The following is a 24,211-nucleotide window of genomic DNA, read 5'->3' on the forward strand; positions in this document are numbered from 1 at the left end:
GTTTGATGTCTCTTTGGCCGACGGGGCAGAAAGAAGCTGGGGGGCCCCGGGTGCCGCACGCCCGCACCCACACCCGTCTTGTTTCACATCCGCGTGTGCCGTTTGTCGTTGTGTTTTGTTTCGTTTTCTCCCGGAATACGAGGTGCAGACCTGACAGCCCCACAGCCGCCGTCGCCATCCCCCCCGTCCCCCCCAGCCCGCCCCGATGGCGCAACTCGCCTCCTGCCGTCCCTGTCGCCGGTCCCCGTCCGCCCCAGCTCTACACAAAGCAGCATGCACAGTCTCTCCCTCTCGCGCGCTCCGTTGCCTTCTCCTCCTTTAGGCTTTCTTACACTTGCCCTTCTTCTCCCGCTGCTGGAACTTCCTGAGCCGCCGAGCCCACGTATCCCGCCACTGGATCACCAGGCTGGTTTTGTCCGCAATGATGCCGCTCTGGTCGGGAGAGTCCTCGTTGTTGCCCAGCAGCAAGTACTTCTTCATGGGTTTGATTTTGGGGCACTTGCACGCTATGTCCTTGGAGTGGATCCACAGGGTCTGGTCTCCGCGCCGGATCCGGTTGCTGCCTTGTTTGTAGACGGAGATGATGTTGACGGTGAACTTCCACCAGTCGGCATTTTTTTCCGCTTTCAAGACATGGATCTGGACAGCTGGGGAAAAAAAAATACAAGGCAAGAGAGGAAAAGATGTTATGGTTCGAGCTGGCAAGAAGGAAATGAGTTTCAGGTCTTACCTAGTAGGCTGGGGGAGGAAAAGGGATTGTGTCTCCTCAGCCCAGGCTGGGGGAGAATGACCACAGGTGATGTTTGCACAAAAACTACCTCTGTCCTCAGCCCATCCGCCACGAGCAAGAGTAGCCAGTGCTGGTGGCAGAAGGTCTCAGCAAAAGTACTAAGACCACCATAGTCTTGGGAGATGCTCTCCAGCCATAAAGGCAGCCCTCTGGGTCCCCAGGGAGCATAGGCATGGTTACCCAAGGACCACGGGGGCTGGAGGACCCCCAAGAGGGGAGCAGAAGCTGGGAGCAGCTGTACTATGACCATGGTGCTCCTTGTGCTAGGAGCCCTGGGAATGATGCAGAGCTACCTGGAGCTGGAGCAGTGGCGGGGAGCAGGTTGCCTCATTCTCTTATCTGTGCCCTAGAGAGGACCATCATCTCCAGGTTGTGAAGCAAGCACAGGAGCAGTTCCCCAGGGCTATTGGTGCAGCAACATCTGCCCCAGCAACAGTGAACTCTTAAAGATGGATAAAACCTTTAAAAAACAGGTGGATTCGTGTATGCTGGACCCTGCCTTTTCCCCCAAAGCAGCAAGAACAGAGAAAATTAACAAACCCAGGGACAGCTCATGCCTCCAGCCCTGGGTGGTGGCCCAAGCACAGGGCAGAGGCTCTGGGCACACGGTGGGTGTTGCAGTGGGCAGGGCAGGGGAATGCCTGTCCCCATCAGCAGTGCCAAAACCGTAGGACGTGGGATGAGTTTCATTCCTGACCCATGTGTCCAGAATGCATGCTTCAGCCCCTCTGCCCTCCCCTCCTTGCTCCATGGGCCACTCAGTGCATCTGCACCAGGACTCAGAGCAGCTCCAGATTTCAAGAGAAGATGAGCCAAAATCTGGGGCAAAACACTTGGACTGGCCCATATCTCCAAGCACTTGGCATCTGGAGATAGGAAAGACCTGTTAGGGCCTCCAGCACATCTGCCCGGGGCCAGCACAAGGAGACAGCTCCCCATGAGCGCCCAGCCTCATGGCAGGACACCGAACACGTTCACACCTGTGAAAGGATTTGGAAGTGGGGAGATTGGCTGTTGCGTGTTTCTAGGAGATGTTCCTGAGCCAACACTGTTCAGTGCTTGCTGTGGAAGATGACATTGCTGGTAAAAACCACTCGTTAGGGATCAGTGATGGTAAGCACATGCCAGTGGCAGGGTTCAACCTGACTTCTGGGTCTGAAGGACTCATTTGGGCATCACTGTCAGTACTCAATAGCAACATCGAGCTTCAAGAGGATATCTGGGTATGCAGCAGCCTGGCGAGCCAGGTGTCCCGGCAGATAACCAGGCGATAACAAGCTCCCAAAGCAACACTGAGATGGGAGAACAACTCTGATCCATAAGCACAGGAATAGCAAAAGGATGTTTTCCAACTGATGTCGTGGAGAAAACCTGGTGAGGGCTCAGCCCTCTGCCATTGCCACCCCTTGCTCTCCCCTGGAGAACGGTTCCTGTGTTACATTATCCCTGCACCCATCAGCACCCGAGCAGGAGTGGTGGCCGGTGGTGGCCCATGGTCCCACAGGGCCAAAGTGAAGAGGTGACTTGGCATCGTGATGTGGACAGGAGAGGACTCTCTGGGGGGCTGACCACAAAGGTGCTGCAGAGCCAGGATGGCAACGGACACTGGTTTGCTTCCAGCGTGCTTGAGGGGAAAGCTCTGCTCATGGCTGATTTCAAAAGCCCCTGGGGCCACCACGGGTTTGTCCAGTGGGGCAGCCCCAGGCTGCAGCTCAGGTGGCCCTGAACAGGCTACCATGACCTCTGCCAACCCTCCTCTTCCTCAATCCCTACAGCAGGTGCTGTTGTGCACTTTCCAGGTGACATCTGTGGACTCGGGTTCAAACCACAGGGAAGGATGGAGACCCACGTTCCTTGCATGGGAGATGGAGTGTTTGGCCCTGAAACACAGCAAGGAAGAGGAGACACGAGCCTGGAGGCATCTCCTGCCACGTCAGTGGACTTCTCCCCATCATGGTGCAGGGGTGTCAGAGGGCGGGAGCGGCAGGCGGCTGAGATCGCGTCCTCCAGGGAGGTTGAACACATTCCTCCTCCCTAAAAATCGGCTTCCAGGAAAATATCTTCAGGAGGAAGTGACTACCCATCCCTCTTGGGTCTGTTTGCCGACTGTGGGATGAGGAGTCCCCACCAGCAGAGAGAGAGGGAAGAACCCAGGTGGTGATGCCAGCCCTGGCCAGGAGAGCCGGCAAGGGCCAAAAAGTTCTTTTTGACCAAATCTTTGAGCTTTTCCCATTTTTTTCCCCCTTCTCCTCCACACCCTGTGAGCTATAACCCCCTGCCCGTCCCCCTGCCTGTCTCAGCCATCTGGCCGGTGTCCGGCGGGTCCGATCTCGAGCACATAAATTATCAGAGGGAGAAGAAACCTCAAAAAAAAATCGGGCAAAACTCTCCCATTTGCCTCGTAACACCCCAATTTTACCTGCCCTGTGTTAGTGGTGGAGGAGCATCCCCCTCGCTTTAAAACCACGACATGCAAAGTGATTTTGGGCTGTGGAAGGAAGCGGGGCTCTGCAGCCCAGCAAGGCTTTTTAACACGTTGCAGAATATATGTGGTTTTTGTTTTTTTTTTTTTTATGGAGCATGTCATGGAGGCCAGATGCTTTCATTTAAAAAAAAAAAAAAAAAAAAAAGAAAAAAAACAACCCTAAGCTCTGACCGTGTCTTTCCCAGTCTGGTGTGAAGGTAACAAAATGTGAAGATTAGCCAATTTTTATTTTTCGGAAACAAATCTTTCCAAAAAAGCTTAAACCTTTGACCTGCCTGGGTCCACACTGACAAAATGGAGAAACTGAATGAAAAGGAAGCGGAGAGAGGTGGTTACAGGAAACTCTGCTCTAAAATACACAGTCTGTATTTTTTTTTGGATGTCAAGGCCCCCGTCTCTTATTTTTTTCCCCTTTTATTAATGAAGTGGAAGGAGTGAAAGCTTTGGTGGAGGCTTGGCCGGCACGGCCACAGCTGCCTCCGCTGACAGCCAGTTTTTACCCATAACTTTGCAACTGGGACGCGTGGTTTCCCCTGAGCCTGGTCTCAGAGCCCACGTTTAGCGATGTCTTACCCAGGTATTTCGGTGGTGGGATGGGGTCTCCAGCATCGCCCAAGGGACACGAGACGTGCAGAGATGCAGAGAAGGGGGAATTTTTGGAAGCACCTAAGCTGGGTCATCTGGGCAAATCCCCAGGGATTTAGGAACTTGTTTCTCCTGAAGGTTTCAGTTCCTTCGTGGTTTTGGGTCTCAGCTGTGCCCCACCACACCAAAGCTGGCTTTTGTGCTTGGAGTTGTCCTTCACCTGCCATTCCCAAAGCTTGGCTTTACCTGGAGTGTGAACTGCTCATGCTTTGCCAATGCACCCACTGAACCCCTATACTGAGGCTGAGCCACGCTCGGGACTGTCCCTGTCACTGCATTCCTGGAAAATGTCCTGGAAGGGGTCTATGGTGTGACCAGGTGAAAGGATGTAGTAGGGCATGATGGTTGTTCAAGCAGGCGGTGGATGATGTTCCCCTGGCTGTGGTCCCCTGGGAGCCGATGGTGACTCAGGAACAAACCCAAATGAGCCACAGCTTTCACGGCGCTGCCACTCCAACTGGGGCCAGTGACACCAGTTCCCAGCGAGGATCAGCTCAGGTCCAGGTCCCGAGCGTGGCAGAGCCTTAGCGCTGCCCACACACCCGCTCCTCCCTGTGCTTTGCAAAGGGTGAGAAGCCGAATCCTGGGGGACTTTGGGGCTGGCTGCACCCACGTACCTCCATAGCACCAGGGATTTTTCACCAGGCTTGTTACCCTACCCCCTGCTCCCCATGGAGAGCCCCCAGTCATCCAAAGGGGTCCTTGAGGGGCAAGAGGAAGATGTTTTTTGTTTTTTTCCAAGGTCTCCTCCAAGTCCTGGCAAGGGCATGGAGCTGCCCTGTTAACAGCACCCCGCCTGACACCGATGCTATCGAACCACAAATCCTCCCTGGATGGATGCCCCATCCCTGGAAGTGTTCAAGGCCAGGTTGGATGAGGCTTTGAGCAACCTGGTGTAGTGGAGGGTGTCCCTGCCCATGGCAGGGGGGTTGGAACGACATGGTATTGAAGGTCCCTTCCTTTCAAATGTGAGGTAAGGCAAACCATTCCATGGTGCCTTACGAGCCACACCAGCCCAGGCGGTGCATTCAAGCATCTCCTCACATTACACTTCTTGCTAAGAAAAAGGTGGTCGAGTGGTCCCTGGGCTGCAGGAGGGGATGGGGGGTCCCTTGGAGCAGAGTACTGGGCAGTGCCAGCCCCGGCACTCAGCCCCAGGGGCTCAGGATGCTCCCTGGCTCCTCCGGGTTTGGCTGGGAGCCTCCAGCCACAAGAAAGACCTGAAGGCTCGATGGTGCAGATGAAAGCAAAGGGGTGGATGATTTGATGTTAATAAAACCAAAACCCAACCCCAAAGCCTTGAAACAACATGTTTGGGGGCGGCCACATAAAGGCTTAAATAAAAGCAGCGCCTCGCAGCATTCAGAGACCATGAGTCAGGGCCCCAGAAATCATGAGATTGCCATGAAAAGAGTGAGTCTGGAAAAAAATTCTATTTTTTTTTTTGTTTTTATGTGTTTTTGAGGTTTGTGATAAATCTGATCTCAAGCTTTCTCCTGCCAAAGCTGACCTGGGATCGGGGTACATGGACAAACCTCCACATCCTACGCTCTAACCTGACTCCAGGAGCTGGAGCTTTGTGGAAATTCCAGTGATGGGGAGTGTCGCTGCACTGGACCCGTGGAAAGATCCCACAGGACTATGGAGGCGACAGTGGGAGCAGAGCAGTTTGCTGGGAGAGACGAGGGTCTTTAATACAGACAGAAATACATCCCAGCCAGAGCTGGGGCTTTCCAAAGGGTTGGATCCCTTCGCACCACGCAAGCGGAGCGGAGCCCATGTGGATTTTACTACAGTCAGCAGCATGAAGGTGACCCCGACACCATTAAGGTTTGGGAACGCAAAGAGCTGGTTCCTCACTAGAGCAAAGGGTTAAAACAGGATTTCCCCCCCACATTCTTTTTTTTTTTCTCATTTATTTGGTGGTGGCTTTGCTGCCTCCGGTTGCCGATTTCCTACTGGTTTAATATTGGAGATTTATCACCCCTAATCTCAGCCAGCCTGGCTGTGCCCTGGCCCCGGTGTGGTCCCTCCCCGCGGTGCCGGGGGACCCTTTGCCACCCCGGATTTCTCCACCTTCCAGGGCGGTGGAGAAGGGGCTGTGAGCTGGGGACGGTGCTTTCCCCCCTGCTTTGGGTTTTTCTGTGGATTTGGGGTTCCCCCCCCAACCCCATCTCTTTTCAAGCTGCCTTTTGAAAACACATTTTGCTTCTTTCCACCCGCCCCTGCCAAGTTCCTCTCGACAAAGGGGGTGACTAAGTTAATTCTCCACGAAGGGAAGGATATTTTTTTCACTTTTTTTTTTTCCAAGAAAGGACAAAGTGAGCAGATGATCTCGCCTTTCAGATCTCACCCCTCGCCCCCATCCCCTCCCCGATGCTGCACCGGGACCATGGGGAGGGCACGGGGACAACGGCTGGGACCACAGCGCCGGTACCCAGCAAAACACCCTGGCATCGTCCGCGCAGGATCGGGCCCCACTGCAGCACGGGCAGCTTGGGATCAGGGGGAAAATTGGGATTAAAAAGCACCAGGTACCAGGTCTCCTTTAGCGGAGCCACCCGTCGCACTCGGATGAACCAAATCACCCGGGCAGTGGGAAAAACCCCAAAGATCGGCTGAAACGGCGGCACGTGAGCGGGCGAGAGATGATCCCACATCACCTGGACCAGCATCCCCTGCTCTGATAAAATAATCCCCTCTCCTTTCGGGCTATGGGGGAATCTCCATCCTCTGCGGGGCTCAGCACAGACCCCCTGCTGCTTCCCTGGGCTAATTTTAACCGCCCCAAACTCACCAAACTCCTTCCTCTACCCCTGGTTTTCTGGGAGCCGAGCGACCCCTGTGCTCTGCCGGGCAGCGAAAATAAACCCAGAAAAAGCTTTTCTGCTTCTAGTCTTGCCTGCACCCCCGCCCCTCCTCCTTAAATCTCCCAGCCTGCCCTCCCCACGCCCCGTGTCACTCCAAATATTTGCACCAAACCCCATCTCGCGGGAAAGAGCCCAATTTAAAAGAAAAAGAATGGAAAAAACCCTACAAACCCAACAAAAACAAACAGATAAGGAAAATAAATAAGGGAAAATATCTCTTTTGAATCCCTGAATGAAGCGAGGAGCTAAAAAGCCCCATTGAGGAGCGCGGGGCGGATGATAGCGTCCGATTGAGCCCGCGGGAGAAGTAACTCTGTTCAAGCTAATTAAGGCCTTTTAGGACATTCAGCCCGGCGATGCCGGCATAACGGTGAGGAAAAGAGCCTCCTAATTGGCTTCCTGCTGGGGTGTCAGTCCCAAAGTCTTTATTATCCCTCTCTGCACCTTTTCAACCCTTTCTTCCATCCGTGGCCTTGCCGAGAGCCTGGGCTGCCCCGGCACGGCATCGCTTACCCTGCTGCCTCCCCAGCTCGGTTTGCTCTTGGAAAAGCAGATTTCTTGCTGCCATGGGGCTGGTTGGGGCCGTGGGGCTGGTTGAGGAGCACCCCACCCCCGGAGCCCAGAAGGGTTTGGGTGGGAGCACCCCAGTTCCCGCACTGGGACAGCCTGAGCCTGCTCGCCCCGAGCCAGCCCCGGCAAGCAGCTTTGGCTCACTTGTGCTTTTGTGATAAAATGGATCACAAAAATAGATGGAATTTAGATAAAATAGATTAAAAAAAGCTCTTTCCAGCACCCCTGTCTATTGCTCCGGGGTTATCTCCTGTCTGAGACATCTCTGGAGCTGCCCTTCTCTCCCCAGGCTCTGCTGAAGCCTGCGAGCCCACGTTACAGCCCCAAATAAAGCCAAGCTCAAGCTTTCACCCAAACCCCCAAGAAACGTCTCCCTGGCGAGATCGGACAAACTGGGAGTGAAACCACCCCTTGAGCCACCCAAACAGCACAGCCCTCACCCCGAGAGCCGCAGGAAACATGCGCCGCCGTTTCCTCCCCGCCGTCCACCGAACCCCCGGGGCCAGTTTGGATCACGACACATTTCAGTTTCCTGCAATCAAAGGGCAACTGGTTCCCCTCCTCAGAGAGCAAATGCTCCGGCGTATGCTCAGCCCTCCGGAGATGCTGGAGGAGCCGGGTGGGATAATGAAGGGATGCACGTGCCACGTGCGGGAAATGCGTTCGTACCATATCAGCCAGCAAAGAATCCACCCACAAGAAACTCGATGGCTTTAGCAGCCATCACCGGCGGCGATCAGCCCCGCTCCTGTCCTTAATAACCTCATCTTCTAATAGTGACCTTTTCATGTGCAATTAAACCCTTTTCTCTAAGGGAAAGGGTATTTTTGGACCTTCCCAACATCCAATGATCCTCCGGCAGCTCCGGCGAGCATGGCCAGACCTCAGCTCAGCCTCGCTGGATGGGCACCGCGAGCACGGCCCCAGCCTTGGCAGCTTGTCCGTGCCCAGGGATGCTCTCCACAACCATTTTGCCAAGTGGGTAATAGAAGAATAAATGGGAATGCAAATAAAACATTTGCTTCTCAGCCTTCTTCCTTCCCCCGGGCTCGCGGGGAGGTGCCGGAGCACAAAGCCAGAGCGGAGCATCCCTCGGACGGCCCCGCTGGGAAGTGCCTTGTCCGGGGAAAGGCTGTTAAATGGGAATTCGTTCTGCTCTCGGAAACATTTCCCAGACACGCTGAGCTGCTGTGAGCACGTTTGAAGGAGGGAGGAGGAGGAGGAGGAGGAGGAGGAGGAGGAATCTCTGCCTCTGGATGCTTTGATGCAGATGGGATGGGCTTTTCGTTTTCTGCCTTGGTAGTTTGCTGAACATGCATATATACATTTGTATATGCATGCATATACGTACATATATATGTGTGTGATATAATTTCCAGCCCCTACATACACTTAGCAGTATTTCTAAACATTCCCTGGCACAGAGCATCTGTATTTAACCAGCTCTACCTGATTTCTCCAGGTCGTCCCATTCCTGACGCTTGGCTCATCCCAACAGCTCAGTTCTGGCATGTGATGGCCAAGCCAGGGTGGAGAGGGGCTGCTGAGCCCCAGGGAGGGCTTTGAGGGGTTTCTTGGCATGGCCTGAAGAAAATCCCATCCTGGGGTCACCCTGGTCACCTCCTTCAGGGACCCACTGATGACCGTGTTGAGAATGGACCCATATTAAAAATACTCCCAGGAGCAGGTGGGATGGGAGCTGGGAACTGCCTGCTCCAAGCTGCTGCTCCCGGCTGGAGCTGTGGAAAGATGCTCAGGACCTCGAGTACCACCAAGCACGGGGATCCCACAGCTTCCCTGGCTTGTCCCGGGGCTGCACCACACTCTGAACTTGCCTGGGAATTACAGGGGAGGGGATGGATCCAGGTGATGCAGAACCACCTGCTGCTTGTCCCCACAGCAAAGCACAATTTTTAAAAGCCGCTGCATAGAATCATAGAGTCACAGAGTGGTCTGGGTTGGAAGGGACCTTCAAGACCATCTCGTTCCAACCCCCCTGCCATGGGCAGGGACACCTTCCACTACACCAGGTTGCTCAAAGCCTCATCCAACCTGGCCTTGAACACTTCCGGGGATGGGGCAGCCACAACTTCTTCAGGCAACCTGTTCCAGTGCCTCACCACCCTCAGAGGGAAGAATTTCTTCCTTACATCTCATCGAAATCTCCCCTTTCAGCTTAAAGCCATTGCCCCTTGCATGTAACAGCACAGTGAGAAGAGACAGGACATGGTGTCGTTGTAACCCAGAAGACACCTTGGGTTGAAGATGCTGTTGATCCTGATTTGGGGGTTTTCTCAGCATCTGCAGGGGATTCATATTATCTAAGCAACACATTGCATCGCTGCTTCATTGGCCATCGCTCCCCAGGGCTTCCTCTCCATACCATAAAATTATATCATAACAAATAAATAAAGCCATACCCCAAATTTCCCTGCCCACACCCCAGCACAGGCAGCCACTACGGAGCAGAGCCGGGCTGCCTGGCCCTGGTACAGTTGAGACCCAGCTGGCAACCTGCTCCTGCGAGGGAGATGCTCCTGCTCCGCATCCCCTTCCAACCGCCCATCCCTGGGAAGTGGTGGCCAACCGAGAGGGAGGACTCACCATAGTCTTTCTTACAGTACTTCTTCATGTTGATCTTCAGTTTCCCCTTGGAGGCTTTGCAGTATGAGTCACAATCTGCACAGGAGAGAGGGGGAGGGCAAGAAAACATTAACAAAACAAATTAGCCTTAAAATGAATAAAAGGCTGGGGGAAGGAGGGAGGGGGGACACGGCTCAAAGCTGCAGCCTGCCATGAATAAGCAGCGTGCCTGTGATATCCATCTGCCAGGCCCCGATTGGGTCGTCTAAGGGGGCATTCAGAAAAACCTTCCTTTCCAAAGAAAGCTTTGCACAAAGGAAACCGTCCTCCCGCCCGGCTTCCCTGGGCCGCCTCTGTCTTCCTGGGAGACCCCGGGGCCTCCCTTATTGTGCCACCCAGAGCTTTTGAGAGCCACACAAATTCCCCCTGTTCTCCAGCTCCCAACTGGAGCCTGCCCGGAGCCCACAGAGGCCCCATTGTCACCCCTAACCCGGGCCGGTGTCAGCCTTTGGCATTCATTGCCGAGAGATTCGGGCTGGGGTCACCCTCCGACAATGCGGGTCAGAGAGGAAATTAGCAGCCCATGAAGCATTAGCAAAGCCTTTTGGTGTCCACTCTACTGAAGTGTGCAAATAAAATACCCCAGTAGGAACGTTTCGTTTCTAATGGGCCCCCACGGCCGCGACGCGTTGGCTTCGCTCGGGCGGCGCAGCGGCCGGTGCGGCGGGAGCGCTGGCACGGCAGCCTGGCAGTGCCGGCACAGCAGCCCGGCAGTGCTGGCAGGGCTGGAGCTGGGCCACCATCCTGGGCGGCCGCAGGGATGCTGAGCCCTGCTCTGGTAGCTGTAGCTCCCAGGGGACCTGCTCTCACATGGGATGCAGCTGGATGGCATCATGCGGTCAGATGGCACCAGGTGGTTGGATGGCACCGTGCAGTCAGATGACACCGTGCGGTTGGCACCCTCCAGCCACTGCAGGAAATATCCCAGCGGCACCGCAGCCAGGCAATGCCACAGTGGGTGGAGATGTGCTGCCCCATGCCAGCTCCCAGAAGAGGGGCTGGTTCATGGACCTGCTAGCCATGCACATGCCATGTCTCCTCAGCACCCATAGGTGCTGGAGAGAGGCTCCCAGCACCATGGAAACCCCGTATTTGGGGGAAAACGGGACATGTCTGGCCCCAGCTGGAGGCCTTGGTACAACAATAGTCCTTGAGCATCTGCACCTCTCCCAGCTGGCCATGGTTCCTCCGCAGCCACTGCTGGGGACCAGATGTGAAACGTGCCGAACTGCTGCAGCAGGACCCCAGGTGGTCAGAGGTGCGGGACTCTGGGAACGTGGGGAACACTGTGGTACCCCATGGCCAGTGGACACGGGGTGCCCGTATCCTGCCCCAGGCCACGTTGGCTGTGCCAGACCAGAACCACACTTGCCCATGCAACACCCACACTCCTGTCCATGCTTTTCAGTGGACCATGACCTGAAACCTTGGAGGAGCAGCTGTGCACATCCACCTGTGCATCCTCCTCCGCACGGCTGTGTCACACACCGAGGTGGCACATGCCCAGCCTTGGCAGGGCTCGAGGCCCCATTTCTTATGTGCTGCAGGAACACGTGCAAGAAGCAGTTCTTCCCTAAAGAAGCTTTCGTTAAGCAGGCTGGGAGGGGAAACTGAGGCACAGAGTTGGTAGATGTCTGCACAGCAATAGAAGCTGTAGCATCGCCCAGGGACAGCTCTGCTTGCAGCTCTGCTGTGTGCACAGGGACTGTGGTATGAAGCCAGCTTTGAGACCAGGCCCTGATGGAGGAGATGGTCTCCAGAGGTAGATGCTCAAAGCCAGCCCAGGCAAGAAGAGCAGGGAGGCCTCCAGACATGCTGCATGGGGTGCTTTGTGCCCTCAGCTCACTGGCCTCAGTGCAGGAGACGTTCCTGGGGTGGGAGATGGGTTTGGAAAGACAGGGAGCTTCCTCACACATCCCAAGATCACCAGGTACAACCTCAGTACCAACACCTCTGATCCATGCGTGTCCCAGCTCCCCTCAACATGGCCAGGCAGAGCCACCTCATCCGAGCACCATCCTCCTGCCCAGCTGCCCCCACTCCTCAGAAGAGCACCCACAGTAGTACACGGCTTCACACTCTTTCACTATGACCTAACCAGGGCCGAAAGTGAAAGCTGTGATATGAAATGGGGCACCTTCCTCTTCCGAGAGGCCTGGCCAAGATCTCTGCCCAGCTCCAACTTCCCAGAGCCCTTGGAAACCCAGAAACTGAGCCGATGGCTGAGGGGTTCCAGCAGCTGTTGCCTTCCCTTGGCTCTTCTCATCTAACGTGACCCTGAACATCACACAAAACTTGAAGTGCACTGAGAAAAGAAGTGGATATTCCATAAAAACCATAGTTCAGAGGATGGAGATTTGCTAGCAAAGCCCCAGCCATGCCTACCTGGCAGAGTGCCACCATGCAGCAGGACGTGGCTGCCTGGTGCCACGGAGCCCATGGACCAAAAATATTCCTGATCCAACTCACTGGCAAGATGTTCCTGGCCATAAACATGGAAGGAAAAGTCCATAAGGGAAATAAATGTGCACGCAGTGACCTGACAGCCCAGGGATGCTTTCCTTCACCTGTTTGGTGGAGCAGGGACTGGTGAGTCAGGCCACCGGGCTGCTTCACCAGGCAGCTGGCACGATTCTGCTCAACTGCGAACTGCTGATGTTTTCAGGACACTGACATGGTTACGATAAACATGATGATGGTTCTCCTCTGACACAAAAATCCTGGAGCACTACAGATAGTTGTCACTGCTGTTACATCTCATGCCCTATGCCGTAGCTGATCTGCAGAAGAAGCTGACCCAAGGGCAGGAAGCAAGTGACCGAGCAGGGACAATGCTTGGGAGCTCTGGCTGCAGATCTCTCCTCCCCTGACCAAATCCAAGTCAGATGGACGGATGCTGGTGAGCAGCTGGCTCTGAGCACTAGTGATGAGCAGGGGTGGACAGCAGCTCCTGCCCGCATGTCCCACGGCTCAGCCCCAGGATCTGTAAGGGGATCTCCACCAGCCAGGCTAGCAGAGCCCACCAAGAGCAGATCCTTCTCCAGCCCCACAGCGCTGCTTCTGGGATCCAGCCCCCAGAAACAGCAATCAGAAACCATGGCTCCAGACTTCAGTCCAGACCACTCCCAAGAACAACCCCAAGTCTCTTCAGCAACCTCTCTCCACAGAAACATCCCCCACCACATCTGAACTTCCCAATCCTTACACTACTGCCATGGTATTTCCACTGCCTGAGATTACAAACCTGCTAGAAACCTATCCCAGCACTGCTTCCCAATCAGGGGGGTTGTGGGGTGATGGGGCACCACCCAGCTGCACCCCAAGCCCTGCGCGACAGCACCCCGTCCCCTCTGCTTGCTCCCAAGGTGCAAATCTGGAACCAGGTTTCCAGATCTGACCCCACTTTTACTAACGCAACCCATGTTCTCCTTTCTACTCCTTTCTCCTTTCTCCCTTCTCCTCTCTCCTCTCCTCTCTTCTCGTCCCTTTTCGTCCCTTTTCATCCCTTCTCCTCTCTTCTTCTCCCTTCTCCTCCCTCCTCCCTTCTCCCAACCCCACGGGCTGTGCCAGAGCCTCAGCTGGTTCAAATTGAACTGGGCATGGCCAGAGCCAGCTGGTGTAAAGCAGTATAAATTACCAGAGGCCAGTGCTGATTTACATGGGTGGGGGATTTGCCCCTTTATCTACTACATGGAGAGCTCTCCTGGGTGCCTTGGAGGTCCTCTGGGGCCTCTTTGGGAGGCTTGAGTTTGTGTTTGCTGGTAAGCAGTGCTGCGTACGTGGGGTGATGCTGCAAGATCACTGTGTGCTTAGGGAAAGTGCACGGAGGGAATGCTGTGGGAAATGATTTCAACACTGCCTAATGCCTAGAAAAGACCCTGCTCTGGTCCATCAAGCGACGTTTCAGCAGTTTAGGCTCTGGGGGAGGGTTTGCTGAGCTGTGGGTCCCCTGATGGGAGGTGATAGCAGAGCCAAGCTCAAAAGCTGGGGAAGGGATGGGAGGAGAGGATCGATTTGGAGCCTGGAGTGCTCTAAATGCTCTTTTGGTGACTCGTGCATGTGTTCAGGAGATACATGTGTGATGTGAGATTCTTGCAGAATTTGTATCCAAATTCTTCTCTTACAGAGTCCCAGGGTGCATCCTGGCTGCACAAGTCTCTATGTCCTGCAAGTCCCTCTCGCCCATCTCTGTGAGGTTGCAGCAGATCAGCCTGGGGTAACCTGCCCTTGGAAGCTGATGCCAGAGCCTGACCTGAAGGCCAGGCTGAGAACAAAAGGGGGCTGCCTGGAGAACCGAAGCCTCCTTTGAGATGGGGAACAACCTGGTACCTGAAGCATGGGGTGGTAGATGTCCACGTCCTGTCCACTCAGGTCCTACAGGCATGATGGGGTGGACACTGCTTGGCTCTGCCCTGCAGGACTGGTGGATGGGATCAGCCCCAGCTCTCTGCCCCATCGTCTTGTACACAGGTGTCCCCTGCACATGGGGGTGCAGGACAAGAGTAGGTCCTGGCAGTGTTCAAGGCCAGGTTGGATGAGGCTTTGAGCAACCTGGTGTAGTGGAAGGTGTCCCTGCCCATGGCAGGGGGTTTGGAACTAGATGATCTTGGAGGTCCCTTCCAACCCAAACCATTCTATGATTCCTCACCCCAGTGCTGTCCTGCTTCTCCTCCTGCCGTCTCTGCCTACCTGGTTCTGGGCAGGACTTGCCTGCCCTCAACAGACCGTGAAACCTCTCCAAGTCCCTCTTAGCTTGTATTTGACCTGGTCATTCCCCTTCCGAAGGGCTCAAACGCCCCCGGCTTCAGCACCACGGTGCTGGAGAAATGGCATGGTGAGATCCGAACACTCTCCTCTCCCTGCTCCCACCGCTTCCCTCCCCAAGTTTGCTCAGCTGCACAAATATTTCAGTGCAAATCCCTGTTTCAGAGATGCAAACCCAAAGCCCAGCCAGACCCAGTGCCTTTTTTTCCCACCCCTCTCCCCAACGCATCCTAACGTGTCACAACCTGCAGCGGGGACATCCTACATCTGCCTGTTGGGTACCCCGGGCTGGGAGCCACCGGCAGCTTCCCTGCGGGAAAGCACAAACTTTCTGTGTTTCCCGGAGCAGGAGGGGATGCGGGAAGAGGTGGTTGGCGGAGGACTGGGAGCAGGTGGCGGGCGGCTGTTTCGTGTCCATCGCAGCTTAGTACAACGTGTCAGCGCAGCGTTCAGCAGCTTTGCAGCTCAGCCCATCCCCTTGATATAACTAATTCTCTGGCTGAGCCAAGAGTTTTCACAGCTAAACACCTCCTTTGTTTCGCTTAATTTTTTTTTTTTTTGCAAAAGTTGCGTTTTTGCAAACCCCCCCATGGCAGGGGGGTTGGAACTAGATGATCTTTGAGGTCCCTTCCAACCCAAGCCATTCTATAATTTTAATTATTTATTTTTTTAAATTTCTTAGTTTTGGGGGAGGTTGTTGGAGCGGGGCTGGGGCTGGTAGCACAAGGCTGAAAGCTTCGCTTGGTCGCCCCACGCTTTGCTAACGTGCCCCACTCCTGCCCGAGCGCGGGTGCTTTTGGGGCAGGACGGATGTGCCGGCAGCCGGAGCTCGGGGCGCTGAGCGGCGTTCCCGAGAAGACGCTGTGCGAGACCGCGTCCTGCTGCGCTTGCAATTCCGAAATGAGCTTTAAGCCTCTGCGAAAGCCACATGTCGGTAACGGAAATTAAAGGCCCCTTGATTCTGACATGATAGAACGATTAAAGCCACATTTCTTGGCCTGGGTACCTAACTCGAAACGCAGATATAAGGCTTAGACCCCCAAGGGGATTCAGATTTCTAATCCCAATTTATGCAGCTAAATTCCTATTGATTTCCCCCAGGTAGGGCCCTAAATACCTTTGCAGGCTGAGATCCAGAGCGGAGGTGTTGTAGCTTAGAAGGGGAGACCCAGCCTTGACAGTCTGGCCTCAGCAGCGCAGGGGGTGAAGGGGGTTTGCCCGCTTTCTCTCCCTGTGCTCCCGAGGGGCTCCGCTTATTGCTGGGTGGGGGTTTGCGTGTCCCCACCTCCTGTTTGCACCACACAGGACGTGCAACCAGACCGAGCTGCAAAATGGAAGTACAGGTCCAAATGCCAAATCCTAAATCTGTGAGCCCATTGCTGGATAAAACAGGGCTGAGAAAATGGGAGTAAGGGTCTGCTTGGGGTCCCAGATACCCTGAGAGCTGGGGAATTCAGATCCAAGGGGTTGCTTCGATTTGCTTTCATAGAAGGAGATCGTAGCAATGAATGGCTTTTACTTCCTTTCCCTTTTCCCTTCCTCCCAGCGATATCGGCCAGAAATCCTCTGTCGGATGCTGCTTGTGGGGTGTGGCATCCCTGCATGGAGCTGGTGCATGAGCTGCCCCTTGCCGTGGGGCAGCATCCAGGTGCCCACTGGCTCTGTGCAAATCTGTACTTGGAAAGGCTGGCTCCAGTGCAGAACAGCTAAACCTGTCCACAGACATTCCCAAACCTGTGCTCCAGCACTTGCATTGCTGCTTCTCCTGGCCTTCTGACAGCTCCTGAAGCTGCAGGGGGGGCTCTGCCCCCACCTGAGGGATGTGGCTTTTGGCTCAGCACTGCAAAACCCGCACAAGTGCCCATGGAAAGGAAGATGAATGTCTCTGCTGCATTTTTGTGAGCTCCGGTACAGCGATGTTGAAGATGGACCCAAGTGAACCCTCCTTTTGATGTCAGTCGAGGGATCCCAGCTCTCGGCTGCGGACCTCGTGGCTGAGCCACCAGTGCTCTCGAGCAAAGCCCATGTGTGGGTGCTGTCTGCATCAAGATGTCTCCTGAGCCCATCCAGCAACCACAAAACTATTCCAGGTGCTCCAAAGAATTGCTACAGCCTGTAGTCCTGTGGGATGTACAGGACATATTCATCAGCCTACAGCTTCACGGGTCTGCAGAGCTTCATGTTGCCCCATGCCCATGGGGCTGTGTGCTCCTCCAAACTGTTCGGGCTGAAGAAACAATCTCCAACCCCCTTTACTGGAGCAACCTGACATCTTCAGCTCATGGTTGGGAGCATGGAGGAAAAGCCATGGAGCAGAAGGGGTGTGCATGGGGCGAGCCAGTGTTTGGGTGGAAAGGGGTAGAAACATGGTGTGATAGTTCGATGTGGGGGGGTGTTCTGGCGGCAGGGGAGGGGATTTGCTCCCTGTGCCACCAGATCTGAGTCCCATCCCCCCCGGGGCAGGTTGAGCCAAATCGGCGCCTCTGCGAATGGCCCTATTTAAGTTGGGACAAAGGGACGGGAAAAGGGTCGTTTTGCCCAGGAGCAGGAGAGGGGCGGGGGGCGCTGCGCTCGCTCCCGGCTCCCGGCCGGGCCGGCGCCACGTGCTCAAGATGGCGCCGGGGGAGCCGCACGGGGGGCTCGGGAAGCGCCCCGCTCCCGGGGTGCCCGCCGGGCCGAGCTCCCCCGGAGAGGATTAAGATCTCAGAGAAAACAACCACAGCGACCGGGTCAGTCAGGATGGAGCAGGAGGAGGGGCGCTGGGGCTGAGGTTTCCCTCGCAATCGGTGTGAAGATGGCGGGCGGCCCCTGCAGCCAGGGTGCGCTCGGCGGGGCAGAGACCCACTCGCGGCCTGTGGAGAAACCCCCGTCGGGGAAGAGATGCTTGAGCCCAGGAGAGGCCGTGGGGCAGGGGGTGCAGGACGAGGTGCTGTTAATAATGGGCAGGGGATGCACGACGGGGCCGTGGAGGCATCTGGAGTCCGTGGGACGGCCCGCGCCGACGCGAGTGGCAGCAGCTCCCTGAGGGGCCGAGACTGGTAAAGCCCGAACTGGTGCGATCCATGGGGAAGGATGGCAATCCTGCGGGCAGGGCTCACGCTGGAATTTGGGGATTTTTTCCTCGTGAGTAGGGGATCCACCACAGCAAGGGAAAAATGGTGCAAGGACTCCTTCTCCTTTAAGAAAGGAGCGGCAGGAACATCATGGATGAACTGACCTGCACCCCCCATTCCCTGTCCCCCTGCACCGCCGGGAGGGAGGCAGAGGCGGGAACGAAAGGAAAGGGGGGTGGGGAGGTTGTTGTGTTTAAGATCTGGCCTTGTTTTCTCTTTGTCCTCTCAAGTAACCGGTTTCATTCCCTTATGTCTCCTGTTAAGTAACTGTTAATAAATTGTTTTGTTTTAAGAAGAAAGCCTGAGTCATGTTTTGCCCGGGACCATGGTTGGTGGGTGCTCCCTCTCGGTTCTTGTCTCGACCCTCAGTCCAAAAACCACGACACATGGTGTCTCTGGTTTCTGCATGGGCTTGGGTGGGTGCTTGATGTGTCCAAACTGGGCATGAAAACACTTCTGTAAGTCAACTCAAAACATCCCAAAGGCAGTTGGAAGCCACGCTCTCAGGTGACACAGGATAAAATGTAATCCTCCGCTGCCCAGCACCAGGACAGGAGATGCTGACCCCATGACAGGTTTGGCCCACAGCAGTTATGACAGGGATGCCTTCGGCCCTTGGCTTCTGGACATTTCCCCATGAAATCCTGTTTCACTTCCTGCAGCACTGAAGCTGCCCCTTGCTTTCATCCCAAAGCATCATTTTAACATCTCCTCCATCAGTCTCAGCGAGTAATTGTTAGAGTTGTTTTGGGGAGTGCCAGCTTTGCTGGCCAAACATGCTCACTCTAAGCTTCTAGCTCCTGGCCTTTGCCGATGAGACGTCCCGAGGGAGGGGATGTGTGGAATCATACACACAGTTACTGTTGGGGCCCGGCCTTGATGATTTAAGCCTGTGCTCTTTTCTGAAGTTGGAAAACACCGATAACGAGGATGAGAAAGAGAAGGGAGTGTGAACAGCTGGTGCAGGGAGTGTGAGAAGCTGACATGGGAGTATGGGAAGATGATATAGAGTGTGTGAGGAAATGATATTTAGTTTAGCAGGTGAAAAATAGCTCCTTTTTAGGCATAGCCAATAGTAAAGTTAAAATAGGTGCGTGCACTATTGTTTGTAACCAATCACAGCTGGGTGAGGGGCGCGTGGACACATCGTGGCTAGAGTAATAATCTATAAAAGCTGTCTGTATAACAATAATAAAGGTCACTCTGTTATCACATCTACAGTCCGTGCATTCAACCGCCGCAAATGGCGCCCGAACAGGGACCTGATATTCAAGTCGACTGACGGGCTTTGGAATCGCGGTGTGAGAGCGATCGGCGGCGGTGCCTGGCTGGACGAAACGGCGGAGGAGGCGGTGGGGAGAGCCAAGCGGTCCGGACTGAAATTAACAGCGGAGTACGACAGCTGGAGTCTGGACCAGTGACACCTGAAGAATACAGGTGAGCAGCCAGGGACGATGGGGTCTTCCATATCGAGAGACACGAAGAATTAGGAACCAAAAGAAAGAAGAAATAAGAACCTAAAGACAGAAAAAATAAGCGACAACTGCCTCAACAGGAGGAGGTAAGCAACTGGGAACGATGGGAAGCACGGCTTTAACAAAACATAAGTCTGTGTTTAAGGTGTTGACAAAAGTGCTAGAGAAACAGAACGGCACCATTAACAGTACTGACTTGATAAAGCTCCTGGTACTCCTGGTTTGGGTATCAGCCCATGTACCGGAGGCAAACTCTTCAAATATATACATGACAAGGACTTGGGACACTATAGGCGTTAAACTTTGCGATGCAGCCACCCGTGGGGATGCTGCCGTGCAGCGACAGCTGACAGCCTGGCGTGCTGTGTTCGAGGCGTTGAAGGGCGCGGAGGGAGAGAGCGAGGGCGAGGGGACATTGGCGTCCATCTCCAGCGGCCCCATCCCCGCCTCCCCCGCGGCCCCACCGGCAGAGGAACTGTGTGGAGCTGCCGGCCTGGAAAAGCCATCATCGAATCCTTTTGATCCAGGGCCCCGAACGAAAGACAAGACTTATTGTTTTCCCCCCCTTCCAACGATGTCGGTACACCGGCGCCAGCCGCGCCGCCCTCGGACCCCCCCGGCGCTGCCGCTCGTGCGCGGAGCCGCGGCTGGAGGGGACGGAGACGCTCGGCGGGCCCCGCTGCGCCGGTTCTTTTGCAGCTGATGGTCCCCTCGGCGGGAGGGGTCGGCGGCGGTTACGGAGCGCGAGCGGCCGAAGCCGCGGCGACAGCAACAACAGCGACAACAAGGGGGACGGCCGGCACAGGGCGGCTGGGTCGTCGTACCCACTCCGCCCCCCCACCCGGCTGAGGCGAGACAGAGCTGGCCCCCCGCCGCTGCTGCACCCCCCCCACCCCCCCCACCCCGCAGGGCGCGCCTGGAGAGTGGCCGCTTGGCCGCTGCCCGTGGCCCGGGTTTTATCGAAGGACAGCACATCGTAACTGGGATCGTCTCGATCGGCATTGCGGGAAATGAATTATGGCAAACTGATATTACTTATATTCAATCGTTTCTTTATTCTAAATATGTACATGTAACTGCTGATATGTTTTCTGCCTTTCTTGTTGCTACTGCTCACACTGGAGAAAACCATGGGAGTACCAAAGAATATCGGGACAGACAATGGTCCGGTATAGTACCTTTTTACAGGATCAGAGAGTGACTCACGCTACCGGTATCCCTCATTCACCTACGGGACAAGCTGTTATTGAATGAACTCATTTAACGTTAAAACAAATGCTTGATAAACAAAAAAGGGGGAGTCTTCCATATATTTCCCCACAAGAATCCTCAGACAAAGCTACATGTGTTTTAAATTTTCTTAATTTGTCTGCTTCTAGGCAACTTACTACAGCTGTGTATCATAATTTTAAACCCAATGCCATTTTTGTACAAAAAACAACGGTATGTTATAAGAAACTGGGCTCAACTCATGGGATGGCCCTGTGCCTCTGCTTACATGGGGAAGAGGGTATGCTCGTGTTCTCTTTCCCACAGGTCTATACTGGTTACCAGCAAGAAACGTAAAGCGATGACAGAGACGCAGAATGAGGAAAATGGCTCAAAAGAATTGTAATAGAAGATTGCATGTTGATATGTAAACTGTTTTTATGTTTCTCATTGTTAGGTATCTTATGTTTGTGAAAGTTGCTTGTATATATGCTTTGTGTGTTTTCTCCAATCGGAAGGTGTATGGATTCCACCTGTAGCTACTGGAAGGAAAAGAATTAACTGGTACCAAATTAATGACAAAGAATTACAAACTGGACTTAGTTGTGAGTATGTAACTTTGAAAAGAGAAGCTAGGAGGATTGTTATTGAACAACATGTTGCGATTCGCAAAAGCCGCTGTTAGCCGGCAGAGCACATACTGGGCAGCCTTGTTGCATGCACTGGCCACGCGTGCAGCAACGCCGTGTCAGTACCTTTGTCATAGACTCTGTTGAGGGTGAAAAGAGATGGCTCAGAGCGGAGCTGAGGGAGGCTGCAGAGCACACTGTGTGGATAAACAGGGGACGCCCTGAAGGTGCTGTGCCTGCCTCCCTTCTCCGCGATGACCCTGCTGATTGACACCCTCCTGCTCAGCGGAATCTTGGGCATAGTCGAAATAGTAAGGCTCCCAGAAAGGGAAACATTATGCTAGTAACTGCTTCTGCAAGACTGTACCAAAACAAAATGCTAGTAACTGCTTCTGCAAGGCTGTACCAAAACAAAATGCTAGTAACTGCTTCTGCAGGGCTATAGTAGAGCTTGGCAGGGTATTCCTTCGCATATAAGGGGAGATCTATGTACTATAGGGACTTTAAGAATGTATTTACCTAACACCACCATGAACCTAAATCATAGACACATCCAGAACAGGCGAAGCACACATGCTTATGATAGCTAGTGTGATTCCAGAGCAGAATTTTGGGATCCAGCAAAAATCATTGCAGCTTCTATATTTGCACCAAGAGTTGGGGAATTACAGGTTGGTTAAAATCTTTAGCAAAAGTAGGCGTTATATTACTAGAAGTTCTTTTATGCATAGTAATAATCATCCCCTGCCTATTGTCATGCTTCCAACAAATGGTACAAAGTAAGGTTCATCAAGTAATGGTCATAGAAAAACAAAAAAGGGGAATTGTGGAATCATACACACAGTTACTGTTGGGGCCCGGCCTTGATGATTTAAGCCTGTGCTCTTTTCTGAAGTTGGAAAACACCGATAACGAGGATGAGAAAGAGAAGGGAGTGTGAACAGCTGGTGCAGGGAGTGTGAGAAGCTGACATGGGAGTATGGGAAGATGATATAGAGTGTGTGAGGAAATGATATTTAGTTTAGCAGGTGAAAAATAGCTCCTTTTTAGGCATAGCCAATAGTAAAGTTAAAATAGGTGCGTGCACTATTGTTTGTAACCAATCACAGCTGGGTGAGGGGCGCGTGGACACATCGTGGCTAGAGTAATAATCTATAAAAGCTGTCTGTATAACAATAATAAAGGTCACTCTGTTATCACATCTACAGTCCGTGCATTCAACCGCCGCAGGGATGCTCTGGAGTAGCCCTTCCCTTGCACAGGGACCATGGATGGGTTTCTCCCCATGGGATGAGCAGCAGGGGCTGTGCTGGGTGCGATGTCTCTCCAGCTTGCAGAGCACGCGGTGACTGCGAGGGTTTGATGCTGTAATTTGATTTGAGGTGGACTCCAGTCGGAGTGTTTGTATCAGAGCAGCCTTCCTTAAGCAAACTTAGGGCAGAGAATCGTTCCCAGGTTATTCACTTTAGCAGGGGGATCGCTTCCCCTGCGCTCTGTCCCATCAGCTCCTGGGCCAGCCTTGACAAGGGTCTGCGACCCATCTGCTCTACGTGTAAAGGCATCTGCTCAGGCATCAGAGCATCTTTTGCTTCCAAAGCACTCTCGGGAGCACTTTGCACCAGCACACACACACACATGGGGTGCTGGGATCCCATCACGAGCACAGCCACTGCGGCACGAAAAGTGTGGGGAGTTATTTTCACTTTTTCTTTTTTTTTTTCCCTGGTTCTCTGTAGACCCTGCCGTTTCCCTGGGACCTCTCGGCAACAGAGATGATACAAAAATCTTTCCTGCAGGATGGTCACAGGGCTCCCTGGGACAACTGGGCAGGAGTATCCTGAGCCCTGCCCACTGCCCTGCCAGCACACCGTGTGTTTCAAAGACATCCTCAGGCAGAGGCCGGGCAGTCCTGTGCCAGAACTGGGGACTTGTTGACTGGTGCTGGGGGAAACGATGGCTGAACCCCACGACCCAGGCCGGGCAGCCCCCCGCAAAGAGGGGAGTCCAGTCCGAAGCCCTGCGGGCACCTCCAGCGAGGACAACTGCCATTAACCTCCCCTATGGAACAAGAAGGTGCAAACGACACCCCCCCCCCCCCCCCCCCCCCCCCCCCCCCCCGCCCGAGCCTCCTTTCTTCTGGCTGAACAAGACTGATTGAAAAACAAATTGGCGCAAACAAAGCGTGTAATTAGATTAAAGCCTCTCGCCCGGAGCGGCTGGAAAGCAGCGGCCGCAGCCCCCTCCCCAGCTCCGCGCCATCCCCGCGGTGGGACCCCCAGCACCCCGCAGGATGCGGGCAGGGCTGCCCACCACCCCCCGGGTGCTGCCCTTGCCAGGGCCCGTCGTGCTCGGCCACCCGGTTGGGAGCCGGGGCCAGTTGCAGCGTCCCAGGGGCACCCGGGTACGGATGGTTGGGTGATGCCAGGGTGCACGCCTTGGTCCAGCCCCGGGACCCCCCTGGGACCCCTGGTTGCTGCGCTCGGGGGGAAACCACCCCCAGACAGCAGCCGAGCCCCGCTGGGGTCGGGGCGAATTTGCTCCCTGCTTCTTTAGCTGCCTGCTGCCACTTTGGGATGGGAGGGCATGGGCCTGAGCACTCTTTGGTCTTTAGGGACATGGGTGCCCACAGCATGGGCATAGCATGGCCTCCTGAGCACCCCAATTTTTCCCAGATATAAAGGGAGCCAGCAGGAAGACTACAGCCACCAGTGACACAGTAGGGACAGTCCAGCTGTGCCAGATGCTAAAACACTGGAAAACACCACACAGACACGGGAGCTTTATGTCGCATCCTCCTCCGCCTCTGCACCTTCCTCACCCATCTCCCGGCAGCAGCCGGGGCTGGCAGCATGTTTCCTACCCGCTCCCTACAGGAGCAAACCCAGTGCTGAGCCCCAGGAGATGTGAGGGATGTGGGGTGCCAGCCCCGGCAGTGCTCCATCCCCATGGCAAATGTGTCCCCTGCCTCCGACCACTGACAAACTCCAGAGTTGGCGTTCCCGGTGCCCCCAGGGCCAC

The 24,211-nt window shown here is 54.6% G+C and overlaps 1 protein-coding gene across 1 annotated transcript in view; it reads right to left on the reverse strand.

Moving 5' to 3' along the window:
- Positions 1-318: 318 nt before the first annotated feature.
- Positions 319-24,211, reverse strand: part of NTN1 (netrin 1) — a 110,071-nt gene continuing 86,178 nt past the window's right edge. Inside the window, exons 5-6 of the mRNA XM_086624145.1 lie at positions 9,965-10,039; positions 319-647 (exon numbers count right to left, since the gene is read on the reverse strand). Of these exons, the coding sequence (XP_086480271.1) occupies positions 319-647; positions 9,965-10,039 (404 nt within the window). The remainder of the gene's footprint in view (positions 648-9,964; positions 10,040-24,211) is intronic.

Source organism: Tauraco erythrolophus, chromosome 20, assembly GCF_009769465.1.
Source record: "Tauraco erythrolophus isolate bTauEry1 chromosome 20, bTauEry1.pri, whole genome shotgun sequence".
NCBI classification, from domain to species: Eukaryota; Metazoa; Chordata; class Aves; order Musophagiformes; family Musophagidae; genus Tauraco; species Tauraco erythrolophus.